The sequence below is a fragment of the Choloepus didactylus genome, chromosome 15 (assembly GCF_015220235.1).
Source record: "Choloepus didactylus isolate mChoDid1 chromosome 15, mChoDid1.pri, whole genome shotgun sequence".
Classification (NCBI taxonomy): domain Eukaryota; kingdom Metazoa; phylum Chordata; class Mammalia; order Pilosa; family Megalonychidae; genus Choloepus; species Choloepus didactylus.
Window position 1 is genome coordinate 85687874 of NC_051321.1, and position 16570 is coordinate 85704443.

The window sequence follows — 16570 nt, forward strand, 5'->3', positions numbered from 1 at the left end:
AAGTTGGCGCTCCTAGCGGGCGCTGCCGCCCGGAAGGTCGGCGTGTGAGGGAGGTGGTGGTAACGCGGGTCTTCCCGCGGTTACTGAGGCGCAACGGCCGAGCAGAAGACCTCAGCCTGAGGCAGCGGCGAGAAGCAGACGGGCAGGCACACCATGGAGGGCGGCGGGGGAAGCGGAAACAAAACCACCGGGGGCTTGGCCGGCTTTTTCGGAGCCGGCGGAGCTGGTTACTCGCACGCGGATTTGGCTGGCGTTCCCCGTAAGTATCGGGCCTACCTGAGACTATTTCTGATTCATTTCTGCGACTACACAAACTTTTGGTGTCCCTTATTCCTTCCTTTTTTTTTTAAAGTGGTGGTGGGGCGCTCACAAGCCTCAACTCCGGGAGTGATTAGGGTGTTTCTTTCAAGATTGAACGAATTTGGGGGCCATGAATCTCGGAGAGGTTCTCTGAGATTGACCTGAACTAAGGAGATGCTGCTGTGTTGTTCACTGTGTATCCAATCCTCGTGCCTTTTCTTGCATGCGTTGCTTGTGTGCTGTACCATGAGAGCACAGGTCTAGAAGTAAATATATCCCATATAGCAAGTCTGAAAATAGTTTATTAGCACAAAGTCACATATTCGAAACCCCAAAGTAGCCCAAAGGCAAAACACTCAATAATAATGTGTGTAAGATGGAAAGAAATTTTAGTTGGGACAAGCCAGGAAACCATATGGAAGAGCTGGGAAGTGAGCAGTACTTTAAAGGTGATAGACAGACATGAAGAGAAAAACCAAATAAGGATTCTAGGAGAAGAAATACGCAAGATGAAGAGTGCAGTGGCATGACTACCCTATCTGAGCCCTGTCCTCAATCCTAGGAATATGTATTCCAGGTCTTTGAGACTTACTAGCTATTGATATTCAGCTTGGTAAGTTAGAAGGTTGGTCGTAAAGATAATAGAAAGTTGGTGGTGGATAAGCCCATTACAAAAGTATTTTTTCTTTTGAGAATCCCTGGATGTGTTTCTACAGGACTTGTACACTCAAAAACAAAAAAAAGCCCTTTCGTATTCATTCACTTGTGTCAAAATTGAATCTAGAACACAGATATATAATAAGTCTTAGGAGCTGTAAGTTTCAGAACACAAAGGGTACTTCTTAATTTGACAGAGTAGCATTATATTAGCTTGATTACGTTAAATATTTGAAGGTAAATTGAGGGACTGGGAGGTGAACACTGTTCATTGAGCACGTACAATGTGCCAGGTGCTTTTCAGGGTGCGGTCCTACAGCAGTTTTTTGTTTTGAAAGAAGTGATGCCTGCTTTCATGGAAAGCACCTAGTGAGGTGAGCCAAGTAACCAATAAAAGCATTTTAGATAGTGATAAATACTGTAAAGGAAATAAACAGGATCATGAGATAGTGATGGGGCAGAGGGGTATTTTGGTTTGGATGATCAGAGGTAGCCACTCAGTGGAGCTGACGTTTGAGCTATGACCGGACAGAGAGGTATACATGCCATTAAACAAAACAGTCATGTTTGAGGAACAGTTAAGTCAGTATGTCTGTGCAAATGCAAGGGAGTTGGAGTGTTAGAGGAGATAATGAGCTCGAAGAGGCTGTGAATCACAGCTAAAGAAGGTTTTGTAAATTATAGTAAGGAGTTTGGATTTGACTACAAGTATAGAGAAAACCTTTAGAAAGTTGTAAGTAAGGGAGTGATGTGATCTGATTCCCTTTAAAGCTCACTGTGATTGTAGAAATTGAATCGAAGGAGCAGGAGGAAGCGAGTCCACATGGGTAGGAGGCTGTGGCTGTAGTCGAGGTGAGACTTTGATGTTGGACTAGGGTGGAAGCAATAGAGATGGTGGTAAAATATTGAAAATAGAATAGGACTTTCAACTGATAAAGAAGACAAGAGTCATGGGTAATGTAGACATTTGTGAGCAATCAATTGAGATATAGAAGTATTAAAAGATTTTTATTTGGGAAAGTTGATTTTCCTAGATAAAGTTTTCTCTCTTTAAGTTAGTGAAATTCAGGTCTGGCCCTCTGAAGATTTGCATTTTCTTTAGTCCATACCCCATCCCTATGGTGATGACCCAAGAATTCTCTTCTCTGCCAAGACAGCAACAGTCAGCTTAAGATCTGAAAGAACTTCCTTAAACACACAATGAGACATCAGACTCTACCACCTTTTTTCCCATGGAATTTATCTCCTGTTGGTCTTATTTTTTCAGCAAAATAGAAAGTAGTTAGTTCTATAACTGACCTGGGCTATATTTCCTGCTAGTTTGATGATGTGACCTATGGTACTGTCAGTATCTTCTTGATATGAGAACCTGAGCCACCAGTGCAAGACCTGGTTTGGGACTGAGAGCCCCAGAAGGAGGCTACCCCCAGCCTACCAGATAGGGAGGGTAAGCATTAAAAGAAAGGGGGGGGGGCATTTATATTCAGTGAACCTACAAATCAAAATTACAAAATCTGTGTAACAATCAGGAACTGAATTAACTCTGAATGAAATAACTTTAAAGAATTTTGTTACAATATGACATTTTGTTTTTTCCCTAGTAACTGGTATGAATCCTCTGTCTCCTTATTTAAATGTGGATCCTCGCTATCTTGTGCAGGTAAGATTAAGATTGGTCCTTTTATAATTTTCTAGGTTGGTGCTTTATTTTACCATTTTGAAAAACTGTTGGGTATTTATGATGACTTGATCTGTGTATGACATGTACTTCTGGAGGCTCCAAGTCTCTGGTCTCCATTCACCCCTTTTTTCCCTCACAAATCTTAGGTACTTGTCTTACATCTCCTGAAACCAGTTGATTAACTTCCTCTTAAGACTTATTTTCTTAAAACAACAAGGAATTAATAAAAAGAATAAATATTGTGGTGAGTGATTACAAAGTTACAAGAAATCATTAATATCAAATTAAAAGTAAATGAGAATGTAAAGCCAGGGAATCTTTTAAAATGGAATCCATATATATATATATATATATATATGGGAAATGGGGGGGAAGGACTTGTATCTTATTACATGAGTTTATTTTATTATATCAGATTTATAATTTTATTAAAAAGTTTATAATAATAGGAATGTCTGGTGAACACAAACATTTGAAATTAGGGATATACAATTTAATGAGTAAGCATTCTCAATTTTCTTTTGGTTTTTCAGTATGGAGAAAATCCTGATTCACACAGGTAAAATTGTAAATGGCAGGTTTCTTAAAAGCTCAGTTTGTAATATACTGGACTAAACTAATCCGGAGGCTTCAAACAGTAATAGACGTATATTCCAATAGTGCATGGTTGGTTTAACATCCATAAATAATTAATGTACTATATCATATTGTTCTAGTTTGCTAATGCTGCAGAATGCAAAACACCAGAGATGGACTGGCTTTTATAAAAAGGGGGTTTATTTGACTATACAGTTACAGTCTTAAGGCCATAAAGTGTCCAAGGTAATACATCAGTAATCAGGTACCTTCACTGGAGGATGGCAAATGGCGTCCGGAAAACCTCTGTTAGCTGGGAAGGCACATGGCTGGCGTCTGCTCCAAAGTTCTGGTTTCAAAATGGCTTTCTCCCAGGACATTCCTCTCTAGCAAACTTGCTCTTCTTCAAAACATCACTCACAGCTGCACTCCGTTCAGTCTCCTTGAGTCAGCATGTTTTATATGGCTCCACTGATCAAGGCCCACCCTGAATGGGTGGGGTCACACCTCCATGGGAGTATCCCACCAAAGTCACCACCCACAGCTGGGTGGGGCACATTCCAAGCAAATCTAACCAGCACCAAAACGTCTGTCCCACAAGACCACAAAGATAATGGCATTTGGGGGACACAATACATTCAAACCGGCACACATATCAATATATAATAAAGGATAGAAACCATATAAGAATCTCAGTATATGCACAAAAAGAATTTTACAAAACTCAATACCCTTTTATGATAAAAACACCCAAAATAGAAATCGAAGGGAATGTCCTCAGCCTCATAAAGGGCATCTTCAAAAAATCCACAACTAACGTCATGCCTAACGGTGAAACAAACTAAGAATATCCCTTCACTCCACTTCTATTCAACATTTTGCTGGGGGTTCTATCCAGGGCAAATGGGCAAGAAAATGAAATAAAAGGCATCCAGATTGTAAAGGAAGAAGTAAAACCATCTCTATTTGCAGATAATATATTCTTGTTGTAAAGGAAATTCTAAGGAATTGACTAAAAAATTTTAGAATTGATAACTGAGTTTTAAGTAAGGTTGCAGGATACAAGGTGAATATACATAAATCAGTTATTTTTCTATACATTGCAGTGAAATCTGAAAATGAAATTAAGAGTACAATTCCTTTTATATAACAGCATCAAAGAGAAATAGAACACTTAGGTAATAAATTTAACAAAAGAGGTGCAAAACTTATATTCTGAAAAGAACAAAATATTATTGAAAGAAATTAAAGACAATCTAAATAAATGGAGAGCTATTCTGAGTTCTTCGATTGGAAGATTTAAAGAGGAACAAATGGAAGGACACAAACTGATGATTACAAAGCTGCAGTAATCAAGACATTGTAGTATGCCATAAGATTAGATCAATGGAATAGAATTGAAAGGCCAGAAAGAAACCCTCACGTTTATTTTAACCATTTTAGTATGGAAAGTTTTGGGAAAAGGAATCGAATGTGTTCTTCATAAAAATGTACTGACTCTCTTCAAAATCGGTTATCTTACTGTTCTCTTAACCTAGGGTTGTTGGGTGGCCTTCAAGGAGTTCACTTCATATTTTGTGTGTGCATTTTTTGGAAAGAGGGTCTATAGCATTCTAAGATTCTCAAAGAAATATGTCCCCCAAACAATTACAAACTTTAAGAAGGTGTTTGCCTTTGCATAATTTGTCCAAACTGCTGTACTTTTACAGATTTTGCTTGTTTTTTAATGATCATTTGGTCTTACACATAGTAAGATGGTGCTCAGTAAATTGTTGCTACAGAATGAAAGTTATTTTCTCTTGCAGACTAGTAGTCATGGCTATCAATGTGCCTTTCTCTAGAGCTGTCCTTTCTCTTTCATGCACTGCTGCTTCATCATTAAGGTAGATACATAAATCCATCAGGCTTACATTAAGAGGGAAACAAAGGAAACAGTTCTGAATGAACATCTCTCTTAATATCTAAAGGTCATAATTATACTATAAGTTGTAAATTTCATTTCACTTTGCTTTGGGTGTTGCTGTTATGGCAGAAAGTTTTATTTTTATTTGAATAAGTAGAGTTGAGTTTGGGTTAAAGTATGGTTTTCCTTTTTCTGAAAAACTACTTTAAAAATTAACACTTTGCAAATACTGTATTTTGAGGGGAGCTCAGCCTGGTTTTCATTATCCCTTTAGGATACAGATGAGTTTATTTTACCTACTGGAGCTAATAAAACCCGGGGCAGATTTGAACTTGCCTTCTTTACCATTGGAGGGTGTTGCATGACAGGTGGGTGTGATTTTTTTTTTTTTTTTTTAAGTATCCTCAATCCAAATAGTCCAAGGTGCTTGAAATCAAAAGCAATTCAAATATTGGTTTCAAGGTTCTAAAAATTATTGTTTAAATTTGTATTTTTCTATTAAATAACAATGAAAAAGAATCTAAACTGCACTTGTTTATGAATGTAAGGCTGTATTAGTTGAATAAGTTTTGTCCTTCTAATTTACCAGGGGCTGCATTTGGGGCAATGAACGGTCTACGACTAGGACTGAAAGAAACGCAAACCATGGCCTGGTCAAAACCAAGAAATGTACAGTGAGTCTCATGTAATGAGCCAGTGTAATGGTGTTTTTGAGTGTGATGAGTACAACCTTGACATTACAGATATTTAGAGTTTTGATTTACTTTTTTGTCTTTCTGTTTATCTTGCTCCAAATAACATGAACTAAGGGAGCAGGTTACTAAGTCTGGGTATTAAAAAGGAGTGAGTTTTGAGTTGTCCCTCAAACAACTGGTGCTACCCCAACTTAAATTAGCTCAGCAACACCTCTTCCTTTCTTCAGTACTATATGAAATGCTTTCCAAATTGATGAATTATGAATATGATATTTGGGTTATTCGGGTTGCATGCGGAACCAGAGGTCATGGTATTGACGAAATAAGAAGCATGTAAGAGTGGTTGCTAGGTCTGCTGTCAGTCCACTTGACCTTATTTATTCTCCATTTCTGAAATAGAGCTACAGACAACTTAAGTGTAACTTCTAGAACTTAGAGGTGGCTCTAAAAAGAATAAGACAGTCTTCTCAGAAAACAAGTTTGCAGAGAAGGGAAAGTTGACAATTAAAAGAGTTGGAGAGTATATAAAATGTATATGTTCATCTCTTTAAGAAATAAAACATCGTCAGTTCCTGTTGATAACATACTGTTTAGTTTGTGTTTTTTTGTATTTTTTATAAATGGAGTCTGTATGTACTCTGATGGTTTTGTTTTAGGCCACTTTTTAAACTTCATCTTTCTGACGTCGTTTAGCCAGCAGATGGCAGCAGGTGTCCTGGAGTTAGACCTTTGGTGACCTTGGATAACCAAGAACTCCTGTTCTTTAATGGCTTGCTGCCCTTGCTTGATCCTTGAATATATTTGTTTATATTCTTTATATTTTTTGTCATTTGCTCCAATAAATTTTTTAACTTTTTGTATTATGGAGACTCCTGAATGTACCCAAAAGAAGACAGAATAGTATAGTGAACTGTAATCTTTCCTCAATTATTTACTATCAATTTGAAAGTGGACTTTCCTAGAAAAGCTAACCTTTGTTTTTTAAGAAAATAATAGTTATTAACTTCTTATGAAGCAGTTGCATTGATTTGCGCTTTTTTTAATCAGACTTTTTATCTTTATCTTTTATGTTCTTATAATCAGTCTACCTTCCTAGTTAAGGGAGATAGCTTTTAGTAATGGAAAGAAGACAACGTTTGGAGCCAAGCAGATCTATGTGGCTTCAAATCCTAGCTTCATTAGTAGTTCTCTGGTTTGGGGAGAGCTTTTATTAATCTCTGCCTGTAAGGTTTATCAAGAGACACTATAAAGTTGAAGTAGGTAAGAGCCCAATAAATGGAGCTATGTTGCTAAATTAAATTCCCAAAGATTTTACCAATTTGCAGTGCTACCAGCAATACAGTAAAGAACGTAATGGTTTTTAAAGCATGTTCCAAATGAAAAAACATGCTGAAATTAAAATACATTAGACTATATATAACATAATTACTTAATATAGTTCTCTGTAAACATTGCCAATTTTTTCACCTTTTAGAAGTAATTCAAATTTTTGTTAGTTTAGAGCATCACATAAAACACGTTCTTTTCCTGTTTGTCACTGTAACTCTCTAATTTCCAGCAGTAGTCAGCTGTCCAGACAGAACGTGTCCTGCGATGGTGTTACACTGCTGGTAGAGCAATGTCTGTCTCTGTCATCTGGCTGCCTTCGCCACTGTTCTGGTGGCGGCTGGCACTGGTGGAAGGTAGAGCCGTGCTTCCTTGAGAGTGTGCTGAGCATTCACTTTGGCTGCTTAGTGCTAGTCCGGGAGCAGACACAGATTGTGCTTCCTCCATATCCATTACTAGCTTTTTCCTTCTCTTTGTTTATCTTTGATACTACTTTATATTTAATGCTTTGATCTAATTTATATCTTTTCTTTGATCTACTTTATGTCTGTTCTTTGATCTATTTTATATTGTGTAATTTGATTCTAGTTTATATTCTAAGTATATACTTTATATTCCCCTCCTGAAAGTAAATCAGGCTAGTTCATCATCATTACAATGGCATTTTTACACAGATCAATTTCTGTAAACTTCTTTACAAAGTCCTTTCCTGGCTATGAATCACAGCCTTCGTAGTTGAAGCTTAAGAATCTGCATAAATTTAATAAGAATTTTCTTCAGTCATTTGCCCATAGTGTTGGAAGTTTTACCCTTACTTCATTTATGTAAAATGAGTCATCTTTGTTGCATTCTAAGGAGATATTAATTTAAATTTAAAATTAAGGAAACTTTGTAGCTTGGGTTTATGCATTTTAAATAGTTATTGTTATGGTTTAAAAAAATACGTGAGGAAAAAGTGATTTCTAAATACAGATCCTTTCTCTCTGTTTTGGTAGGATTTTGAATATGGTGACCAGGCAAGGGGCCCTTTGGGCTAATACTCTAGGTTCTCTGGGTAAGTAGATATTGCTTGATAATAAATAGTCAGTGCAAAGAAGGAATGTGTAAGTGTCACTTACAATTTGATCAACCAAAATTCTGTACCTAGGGTATGAAAAAAATGTAATTCCTTTTGGTAAATAGTGTAAATGCTACTTAGGAAAAGACGATGAACTACTAAGGAAATAATTCCAGGTGCCAATATAATTTTGAATGCTTTTAATCTTTTTAAACATACGTGCTCTTCTGTCCAAGCAGGACAGCAAATAAAATTATGCTTGAATTAAATGAAACCCAGAAGATTTAAATCAAGGCAGAGAGCTTTGTATGTGAGGAAAGGTTCAGGGTAGGGAAACGTGACAGATTAATCCAGGGCTTTTGCTCTTTTCGTAATAGCTTGTTCAGCAGTCTGTCTGTCTACCTGAGTAGATTTCACAGACTTAATTGCTGCAGTTGTGGTAGAACTTTTGTAGATAATGAAAACATTTGTAGTTCTAGGCAAAGGGTAATTTGGTAATAGTTGATGACTTAAGTCAGAACCAAATACATTCATATCATAATCTTTCTGTGAATTGCTGACTTTTAATTACTCATAGTGTGTATTTGTGGCACTTATACCCTAATGTGTAAGTTTTTCTTTATGAACTTAGTTGAAAGTGAAAATCTTTTAATTGTGGCAGAGTAATTAAGGGGACACGTAGATATTTCTTTGCATAGATAGTAGGAACCTCTGTTGTAATGTTGTAAGATCCCAGCTTTGTCACAGGACTTGGAAGCAGTACATTGTCATACCATGAAGCAAGAGTTGGAGTTTGGAATCCTAACGATGGCCGCTTCCATATATTGCTCCCACCCATGTTCTCCCCACCCCACACATATCACCCTCCTTCATTCCCTTTGGGTTGTTTGGTTACCTAGAGAGATCAGCCTTCTAGTCTGCCTGGGACTTGCCGGTTTTCGCACTGAAAGTCCTGGGTCCCAGAAATCCCCTCAGCACCAAGCACATGTGGATGGCTGTCACCCTGGGGTTTCTGTTGTCATGTGGTTAATCACCAGGCTCTGCTCATGTTTCAGTTTCATTTCAATAAGTTAAAACAGGAAGATGAGCTTTTATAGAAATATAAAACCATCACAAGAGAGAGAACAGTTGTAAGCCTGAGCTTGATGTAATGGTGTTGAGGGGTATGGGGGTGGCAGTTTAAATGTGGCTAATTTTGAGAAAGGGTAAGAAAATTTAATGCATTCATTGTTGATAAGAACCTTTAGAAGTATAGGAGAAGAATAGTTTGCAGGAAGACCTAGTTAGAACTAAATGGTGCTAGTGTTACAGTTTTTAAATGTATGAGAAATAACCCTCATTTTTTTTAAATTACGTTTTTCTTATAATGGAAATACCTTTTTTTTTTTTTTTTTTTTTTTTTTAAATATGAAGTATAGCTATTATGGATAAAATATAAGTGAAAATTTAAAATGTTCCCAGCGGTGCTTTCCAGAAATAGCTGCTATTAATGTTTCTTCTGAATCTTTCCAGACATTTTCTTTGCATAACCTGTCAGAGTCATGAATACAAACACATGCTTTAAGTGAGGATATAGTGTTTCCATAACATGGAAAGTCCCTTTCAATCAGTCTCCTCTTGACGGGCATTTTATTTGTTTCCAGGTTTTTGCTATTATAAAATATAGTTCAGTGATCTTTGAATGCTTATACAGTTATGTCCAAAGGGTAAATTCACCTGTATATGATTGCCATACTGTTTTCTAATCATTGTTTTATTACTGATCTGTTTCCCCTGTAGCTTTGCTCTATAGTGCATTTGGTGTCATCATCGAGAAGACACGCGGTGCAGAAGATGACCTCAATACAATAGCGGCTGGAACCATGACAGGCATGTTGTATAAATGCACAGGTGGGTGCTGTTAAACGCAGAGTCATCTTCATACATGGGAAGTTAAGTTACTGGCACTTGCTCACACACAGCTGTTAAGTGGCCTAGTGCTAATCAAAGCCTGGCCTGACTCCAAAGCCCATTGCCTTTTTCACTCCAGGGTAGAGAAAGGAAAAAATCGAGGAAAATTCTTGGAAGGGGTAGTAACAGTTGAGCTGGGACCTAGGATGGACTGGATTTCAAGTTTATCTCATTGTTCTATGTACTATGCATAAGGTAAGTGTGGGAGAAATGTCTAGAAAGACAGGATAAGAGCATGGAAGGCTAGGTTAAGGAATTTAAATTTAGCTTGGAAGGCAGTGTGTCATCATCAAAGGATTTTAGTCAGGGACTATTTAAATTAGACCCTCCTTTGAGGGAGATTAAACTGGAAATAGGGGATAGGAGAGATTGGAGGCAGGAAGCCTAAGTCAAAATGGTCAATAAGAAATATTACAGAAGTCCTGGGGTTGTGATAAGACCTCAACTTGGGTGATAGGTGGTGAACTTCACCACCGATTGGATGAGGGGAGATGGTAAGGGGAAAGTAGAAGGCTATATTTCCTACTTGTTTTTTTTTTTTTTTTTTTTTTTTTTTTCCTTTCCTTGTTTTGTTGTATTGTGAAAGCAATACATGTGATTTTGAATAGCATAACAAGAAGCTATCCTGGGCTTCCCACACCTCCGTTTGTCCCTTACTTGCAACTCCAGTTCTTCAGTCAAGATTAGACTCTAAAATATATCAGGTTTTGACTTCCCACACTAGTATCCTTTTGGGACTGTTTTCAGCCAGTGATTCTTAGTCTTTATGGTGGTGGCTTTCTTGTGCATGGTGAGAGCCTTATACGGAAGTTTTAGAGGGTTTATAAACCCCAAGTTAACATTTCCTGGTGTAGGCTCTGTACACATTAGAAGGGTGAATGTTTAACTCTCTGGAAGTTACAATAAATAAACACTTTAAAGCTTATAATAAGTGAAAATGCTGGCATTTAGAAGGTAAGAAAGTCCATTTAAGCCAGGTTCTTTACTGTGGCATCAGAGGCTCTAGGCTTGATAGGATTTTGTTCCTTGCCACTTTTCTAATTCCAGATTATACCACTCTTCCCATTGCATTCTTTACTGTTTCTCTGATACACCAAGCACACACACCCCCCCCTTCAGAGCCTGCCTTCTTGCTGTTAACTTTTTCTAGTGTTGCATGTCCCAGACATCCAGTGCATGTACTTCCTCACCCCCAGCCCTCTCTTCCTTTCTTTTTTCACGTACCACCTTCTCCCTGAGGATGGATTGCTGATATTCTAGTTCCTTGAGCAAAGAATCTGTGTATTTAAAATGTTAAAAACTAATGCCAAATTGCCCTTCAAAGCACTTGCTTACCTTTGCCAATATAAAGTATCATTTACCATCAATTTTTTTCTAAGCCAGTTGGTGAAAAATGTTATCTTAATGTTTTATTTTGCTTCTTCCTGGTTTCTTTCTTTCTTTTTTTTTCCCTCTACATTCTTTATTTCCTGGTTTCTTGTGACACTGAGCAACTTGTGTTGTTTTGTGGCCATTTGTATTTCTTCCCTGAAGTGCTTTGTCATACCTTGGTCCATTTTGGGGGAGTTGTGGTTTAACTGATTTGTTGAAGCATTTTATGCATTATGGCTGTTAGACATTTGCACATGAATTTTTACTTACTGGAAGAATGTTGGTGCCAGTAATAGAAACAAAGAAGTCATCAAGAGACTGTGTTTAATTTTGAAGGCCTGGCATTCTGTTTAAGTACTGATAAATAGAATGTTTTAACATCTCTTTGGATGGTAATAGCTTAATTCAAAGTAGTGAATTTGTATATCCTTCTATTTTTACTTACTTTGCTTTGTACAGGCCAACTTTCTTATAGAAGACAGAGGTCGGGGTTTTGTAATCTTGGGGGTGGGGTGGGGTTATGCCCCTATCTTTTGGTTTCTGAGGCCTTATCTCCTAAAGATATGTGACCAGGCTTCTTAGGATTCCCAGGCTCACAGATGATAGCAAAACTACAGCTGTTTTTGTTCTGGTGAACTCCTGGTCATATGCCACAGGAAATCTAATAATGACATTTCAGACCTTCTGAAAAATATTTACATAGTTTGTTAAATAAGCATTGGATAGACCCGAACCACAACCACAACATCAGAGTTCTTCCTTTAAATTAGCCTCTTTTTAGTCTGTCAAACTGCCCAGTTCCTCATGTATTTTTTCCTCGTGATTTTTCTTCCAACCAAAATAGCTCCGTGTCTGCTTTCATTTAAGCCCCTTCCTTTTTTCTTCTTCTATTTTTGGTGAGTACATTGGCAATTGGAAATACTTTAAGTGGGCAGGAATTAGCCACTCCCCTAAATGTAAACTTCTTAACGGTTTATGTTGGCTCTACTAAAATTAGTGCCTAATTTTTCCAAATCCTTGAATCTGGAAGTTGAAGTTCTTTATATTCCTGCCACACAAAATTCATAATTCTGTGCTTTGTTTACTTGGGTTTATTCTAAACCAGAATTTGACAACAACAACAAAATGCTGATTTGCCTTTGTTAGAGTGATTTCAGTGAACTGAGCTATGGTAAGCCAGGAACTGTGAGCCACTGTTGGAATTCTGGATCAGTTGAAGATCGTTTACCTTCAGTATTCCACAATTGGAATGGAAACCAAAATTACTTATTTAGCATTTGACATAAAATTAGTGGGTTTTTTTTTTTTTTTCTCTTCTGAGGCAAGAACTTTCTCTTCTATTATTTATGTAAAGAGTTTTAAGTGAAATAAGTTACATAAAGTACTTACTGCTGAGGATTTGACCATAACTCATTAACCATAATTCCTTTCCCATGTTAAAAAATGTGTATTTGATCTTCACCCAGGCCATTTATTCCAACTCTTAGGGCTTTGGTATTGATTTTGTGAACATAATTAACAGCACTGAATTATATATTTGTGTGGCTAAAAAAATTTTTTTTAGCTAAAAAGGGAAATTTTAGGTTGTATATATGTATTACTAGAAAAAAATTTTAAACAAAACAGAGGACTGTACAACACAGTCAGTGAACCCTTATGTAAACTGTGGACTATAGTTAAAAACAAAATGGTGTTCAGTCACCATCTCAGTGTAGGTGATGCTGTTTGTCTAAAGTAAGAGTCCACAGACTCTTGCTGGGCAGCCACCTGTTTATTGTCTACAGGTTAGAATGTTTTCTTACATTTTTAAACAGTTATGTTTTAAAGGTTTGTTAAGTACCTACAAAATAGCCTTTGGCCATCTAAGCCCTTTACTGTTTGTTCCTTTTTTAAAAAGATTTGCTAATCCCAGCTCTCACATAAATCTCAGTTGAATGTGTTAGCTCTCATCTCACAAACAAGGCACTTGAATATTCTGGGTCTCATTTTTATCTTTAGAAGAGGTAATACTTTCCCTTGTCTTCTGGAAGAGTTGTAAGGATCCAAAAGATAGAAGATGATACTGTGAAACAGAAGTCTCATGTTTGTTTTGCTTTATAGAGTGAGTGAGTATTTTGCTTTATTGATTGACCATTGGTCCTATTTGGTTACTCTATGTCCAAAGCAAGTATATTTGCTGATGGACTTCCTGTACTTAGTTGGGCAAAGGTTGTTTGATTACAGAAAGCCTAAAGCAGAGGCTCTCAGGCTTTTAACAAAGCAACCCTGGTTTTAACAAATTCCAGTTTAGAAACCCTGAAATTAATGGGAAAAGTTATAATTAAAACATGGCTGGCGTGTGATATAAGGCTACCCTGGAGTCAGGATTAGCCACATGATAAATTGAACACTATGAATTATTTCTTGCTGGAAATAATTTTTTTCTAGCCATTAAGGAAGTTGCTTAATTGACTTGGACTAAACTTCATTTTGATCAAACTAGAAAGCTTTCTGGGAAATCAGTTATTCTTTTAGGATAGTTAATATGCCACTGGTGTTCCTAAGGTCCTAAAGTCTTCTACTTCCCATCTTCATTATGCCACCCCTAATGCCTACACCAAAGAGCACTCCCTTGAAAGCCAAGAGCTGGTGTGAAAGTCCCTCCCTTGTTCTTAGGAAGCAACTGTTTGCAGCTATTTCCAAACCAGTGGGCAGACCTCAAAGTTTTGTAGATATGTAATGGGCTCTAGAGGTCCAGGGGAGTTCTTCTGAAGTTGAAATTTCTTCTGCAAAAATATGGTACTTTGTTTTTTTGTGTTGATTCAAAATGGAGTACTACATTTTGGTGACCTGCTGGAGAGAACCCTCATTGGTCTAATAACGGAGCCATATTGAAGCCATAGCAGATCGTTTAGCCATGTTTAGTCTCCTGTGCCTCTTAACAGTTCATTTTTTTATTTTAGGAATTTGTTGTAATGACAGTTCACTTTGAGTCCCTACAGCTTTTTATTGACTGACTGGTCAAAGACAAAAGGTAGATCCTTACTAAACTGAGCAGATTGTTCCAAGTTAGCAAGTTGAATGTACGTTATTTTCCAATTTTTGTCATTTTTCACCCACATTGAATACAAGTTACAAATTCATCTGCCATGTCTACAGTCTACATGTGACTGTACTCTGATTAGTGATTATTTTTAGAATGTTTTGTTTCCTCCTAACACATATTTGACAGCTGTTTATAGATGGTGTCTGCAGCTTGTTTGGGTCTGTTTGAGAGAAAATTATGGCACTCCACTGGAAGCCTGAGAAGAACCGAAGCAAGTTAGCTATCAGAAGTCTTCAGACCAGATTCCTAGAGGGAGTGGTCCTTTAATCTTATCAGGTGAAGCCAGCTTGTAGGACATTATTGCAGAAGTGGTTCATTCTGAAGTGTAACTCGGCAGCTTCACTGAACTTCACAGAATTGACTGGTACGGAGCTCAAGGTTATCTAACAAAGTAACTGCTGGAACCACATCTCCATCCACCTTTGTCTTCCTAACAGACGACTTGAAACAAATACTCCGTAGGTACAGTAAAGGCTTCCTGAAGTTTAAGATCTCTGCTTGTTTGTGGAGCTGGAAGAGTATATAATAAGTAGTTTCTGAAGTTTCTTTGGTCACCCCTCTTCCTGTGGAGTTGCTTGTCTTTCTTGGGTGGTCTTCACCACATTAAGTTTACAAGACATTTTGTAACCACAAACGGTTAGGGCATTTTCTATTGAGAAATTTATCTGCAGCTTCCTCTTATTAGTCTTTGGGACTATTTTTAAATAACAGGTTGGAATATTTTTCAAATTTGTTCCTTCACATGAAAAGTTTTTTTGTGGTTAGTAGTTAATAGTCTAATCTTTGAATTATTTTCAACTGTGGTGCTAGGTGACTCGTGGTGGGTGTGGGGGGCAGTGTTGATGAGTCATCAGCACCTAAGGCAAAGCTTGATTATAGCATTCTCTACCAACACTGTTTCTTGAGTCTTAAAAGTTAATATTTAGAGGACCAATGCAGAGTTCGATAGCTACTAATTATTGTTTCCATGTAGAGTGTCAACTTGTTTATATTACAGCCTTAAATCCACTAAAAGTACCGTGAAGTTCTGAACAGTAGGACCTGGAGGAAATGACTGCTCTGGTTGGGACTTGCATAGTAAACCTATCAATAGAGTAAATAAAATCATTACTGCCAATGAGATTAGGAATAAATTGACAATTTATTTGTTAAACTAAAATACTGTAAAAAATTAATATGAAAATATGGAATACTTTATGTATTCATATTGTCTTGTTCAGCTGACTTATAAACAAGTGATTTGGTGGATTTATCTCCTGGGCTAGTTTTTTAGTTTCTTGTATTTATAACATTGATCCTCCTGTTTGGATGGAATAGTTACGAACATGAATGGTGTCTCAATTTTATGACTCTCTTGTTTAAACCTTTGATGCCAGGACACTATACAAGTCTGCTTCATTTTCTTTTTTTTGCATTTTTTTTTCCCTCTCTCTCTCTCAGGTGGTCTTCGGGGGGTAGCACGAGGTGGTTTAGCAGGACTAACACTTACCAGCCTCTACGCACTATATAATAACTGGGAGCACATGAAAGGCTCCTTGCTCCAGCAGTCACTCTGAAGATTTTGCCGAGTCGTGAATGGAGGACACTTTAATAGTCATCCAAATCAACTTATAAGTCAATCTGGACTTATTCTCTCTTCTACCTACAGTTAGTTTGAAAACTGGATGTTCTGATTTGCTGTGATGAAGATTGCTGATGGTTTACCAGGACTGGCACTCCTTCCACCCATGAGGGGCCATGGTCCTTTGATGGCTCACTGAGTAATGTGCTTCTCGCCTCTAGGTGAAGATCCCGCACACGTTCACATTCTGCTACCCCTGAACTGGAAAACCACTTGCTCCCAGAATTCAGGCCAAGTTTGTGGTCAACACTTACCAAGTTTGTCATTTAATGATCCTGAACTGTAGTGTTGCCATATATTACCAATAAAGGGTAAAATTAGAACCAGTCTTAATTCCAGCATAAGCCT

At 37.4% G+C, this 16570-nt stretch overlaps 1 protein-coding gene and 1 non-coding gene across 2 annotated transcripts; both read left to right on the forward strand.

The window, feature by feature from the left end:
* The first annotated feature begins 13 nt into the window (after nt 1-13).
* LOC119510521 (mitochondrial import inner membrane translocase subunit Tim23) lies at nt 14-16560 on the forward strand. Its single transcript, XM_037804890.1, has 7 exons — nt 14-259; nt 2559-2617; nt 5392-5485; nt 5707-5791; nt 8134-8192; nt 9975-10085; nt 16042-16560. The coding sequence occupies exons 1-7, from the start codon at nt 154-156 to the stop codon at nt 16155-16157; spliced, it is 630 nt and encodes a 209-aa protein (XP_037660818.1). The 5' UTR covers nt 14-153; the 3' UTR covers nt 16158-16560.
* Nucleotides 7366-7568, forward strand: LOC119511048. Its single transcript, XR_005212134.1, has one exon. It is a non-coding gene; the product is annotated as a small nucleolar RNA SNORA74 (small nucleolar RNA).
* Nucleotides 16561-16570: the final 10 nt, after the last annotated feature.

Coding starts and splice junctions, on each gene's coding strand:
- LOC119510521 (XM_037804890.1), top strand. CDS start 154: ATGGAGGGCGGCGGGGGAAGCGGAAACAAAACCACCGGGGGCTTGGCC. Junction 5,792..8,133: donor TCAAAACCAAGAAATGTACA/GTGAGTCTCATG, acceptor CTGTTTTGGTAG/GATTTTGAATATGGTGACCA. Junction 10,086..16,041: donor CATGTTGTATAAATGCACAG/GTGGGTGCTGTT, acceptor TCTCTCTCTCAG/GTGGTCTTCGGGGGGTAGCA.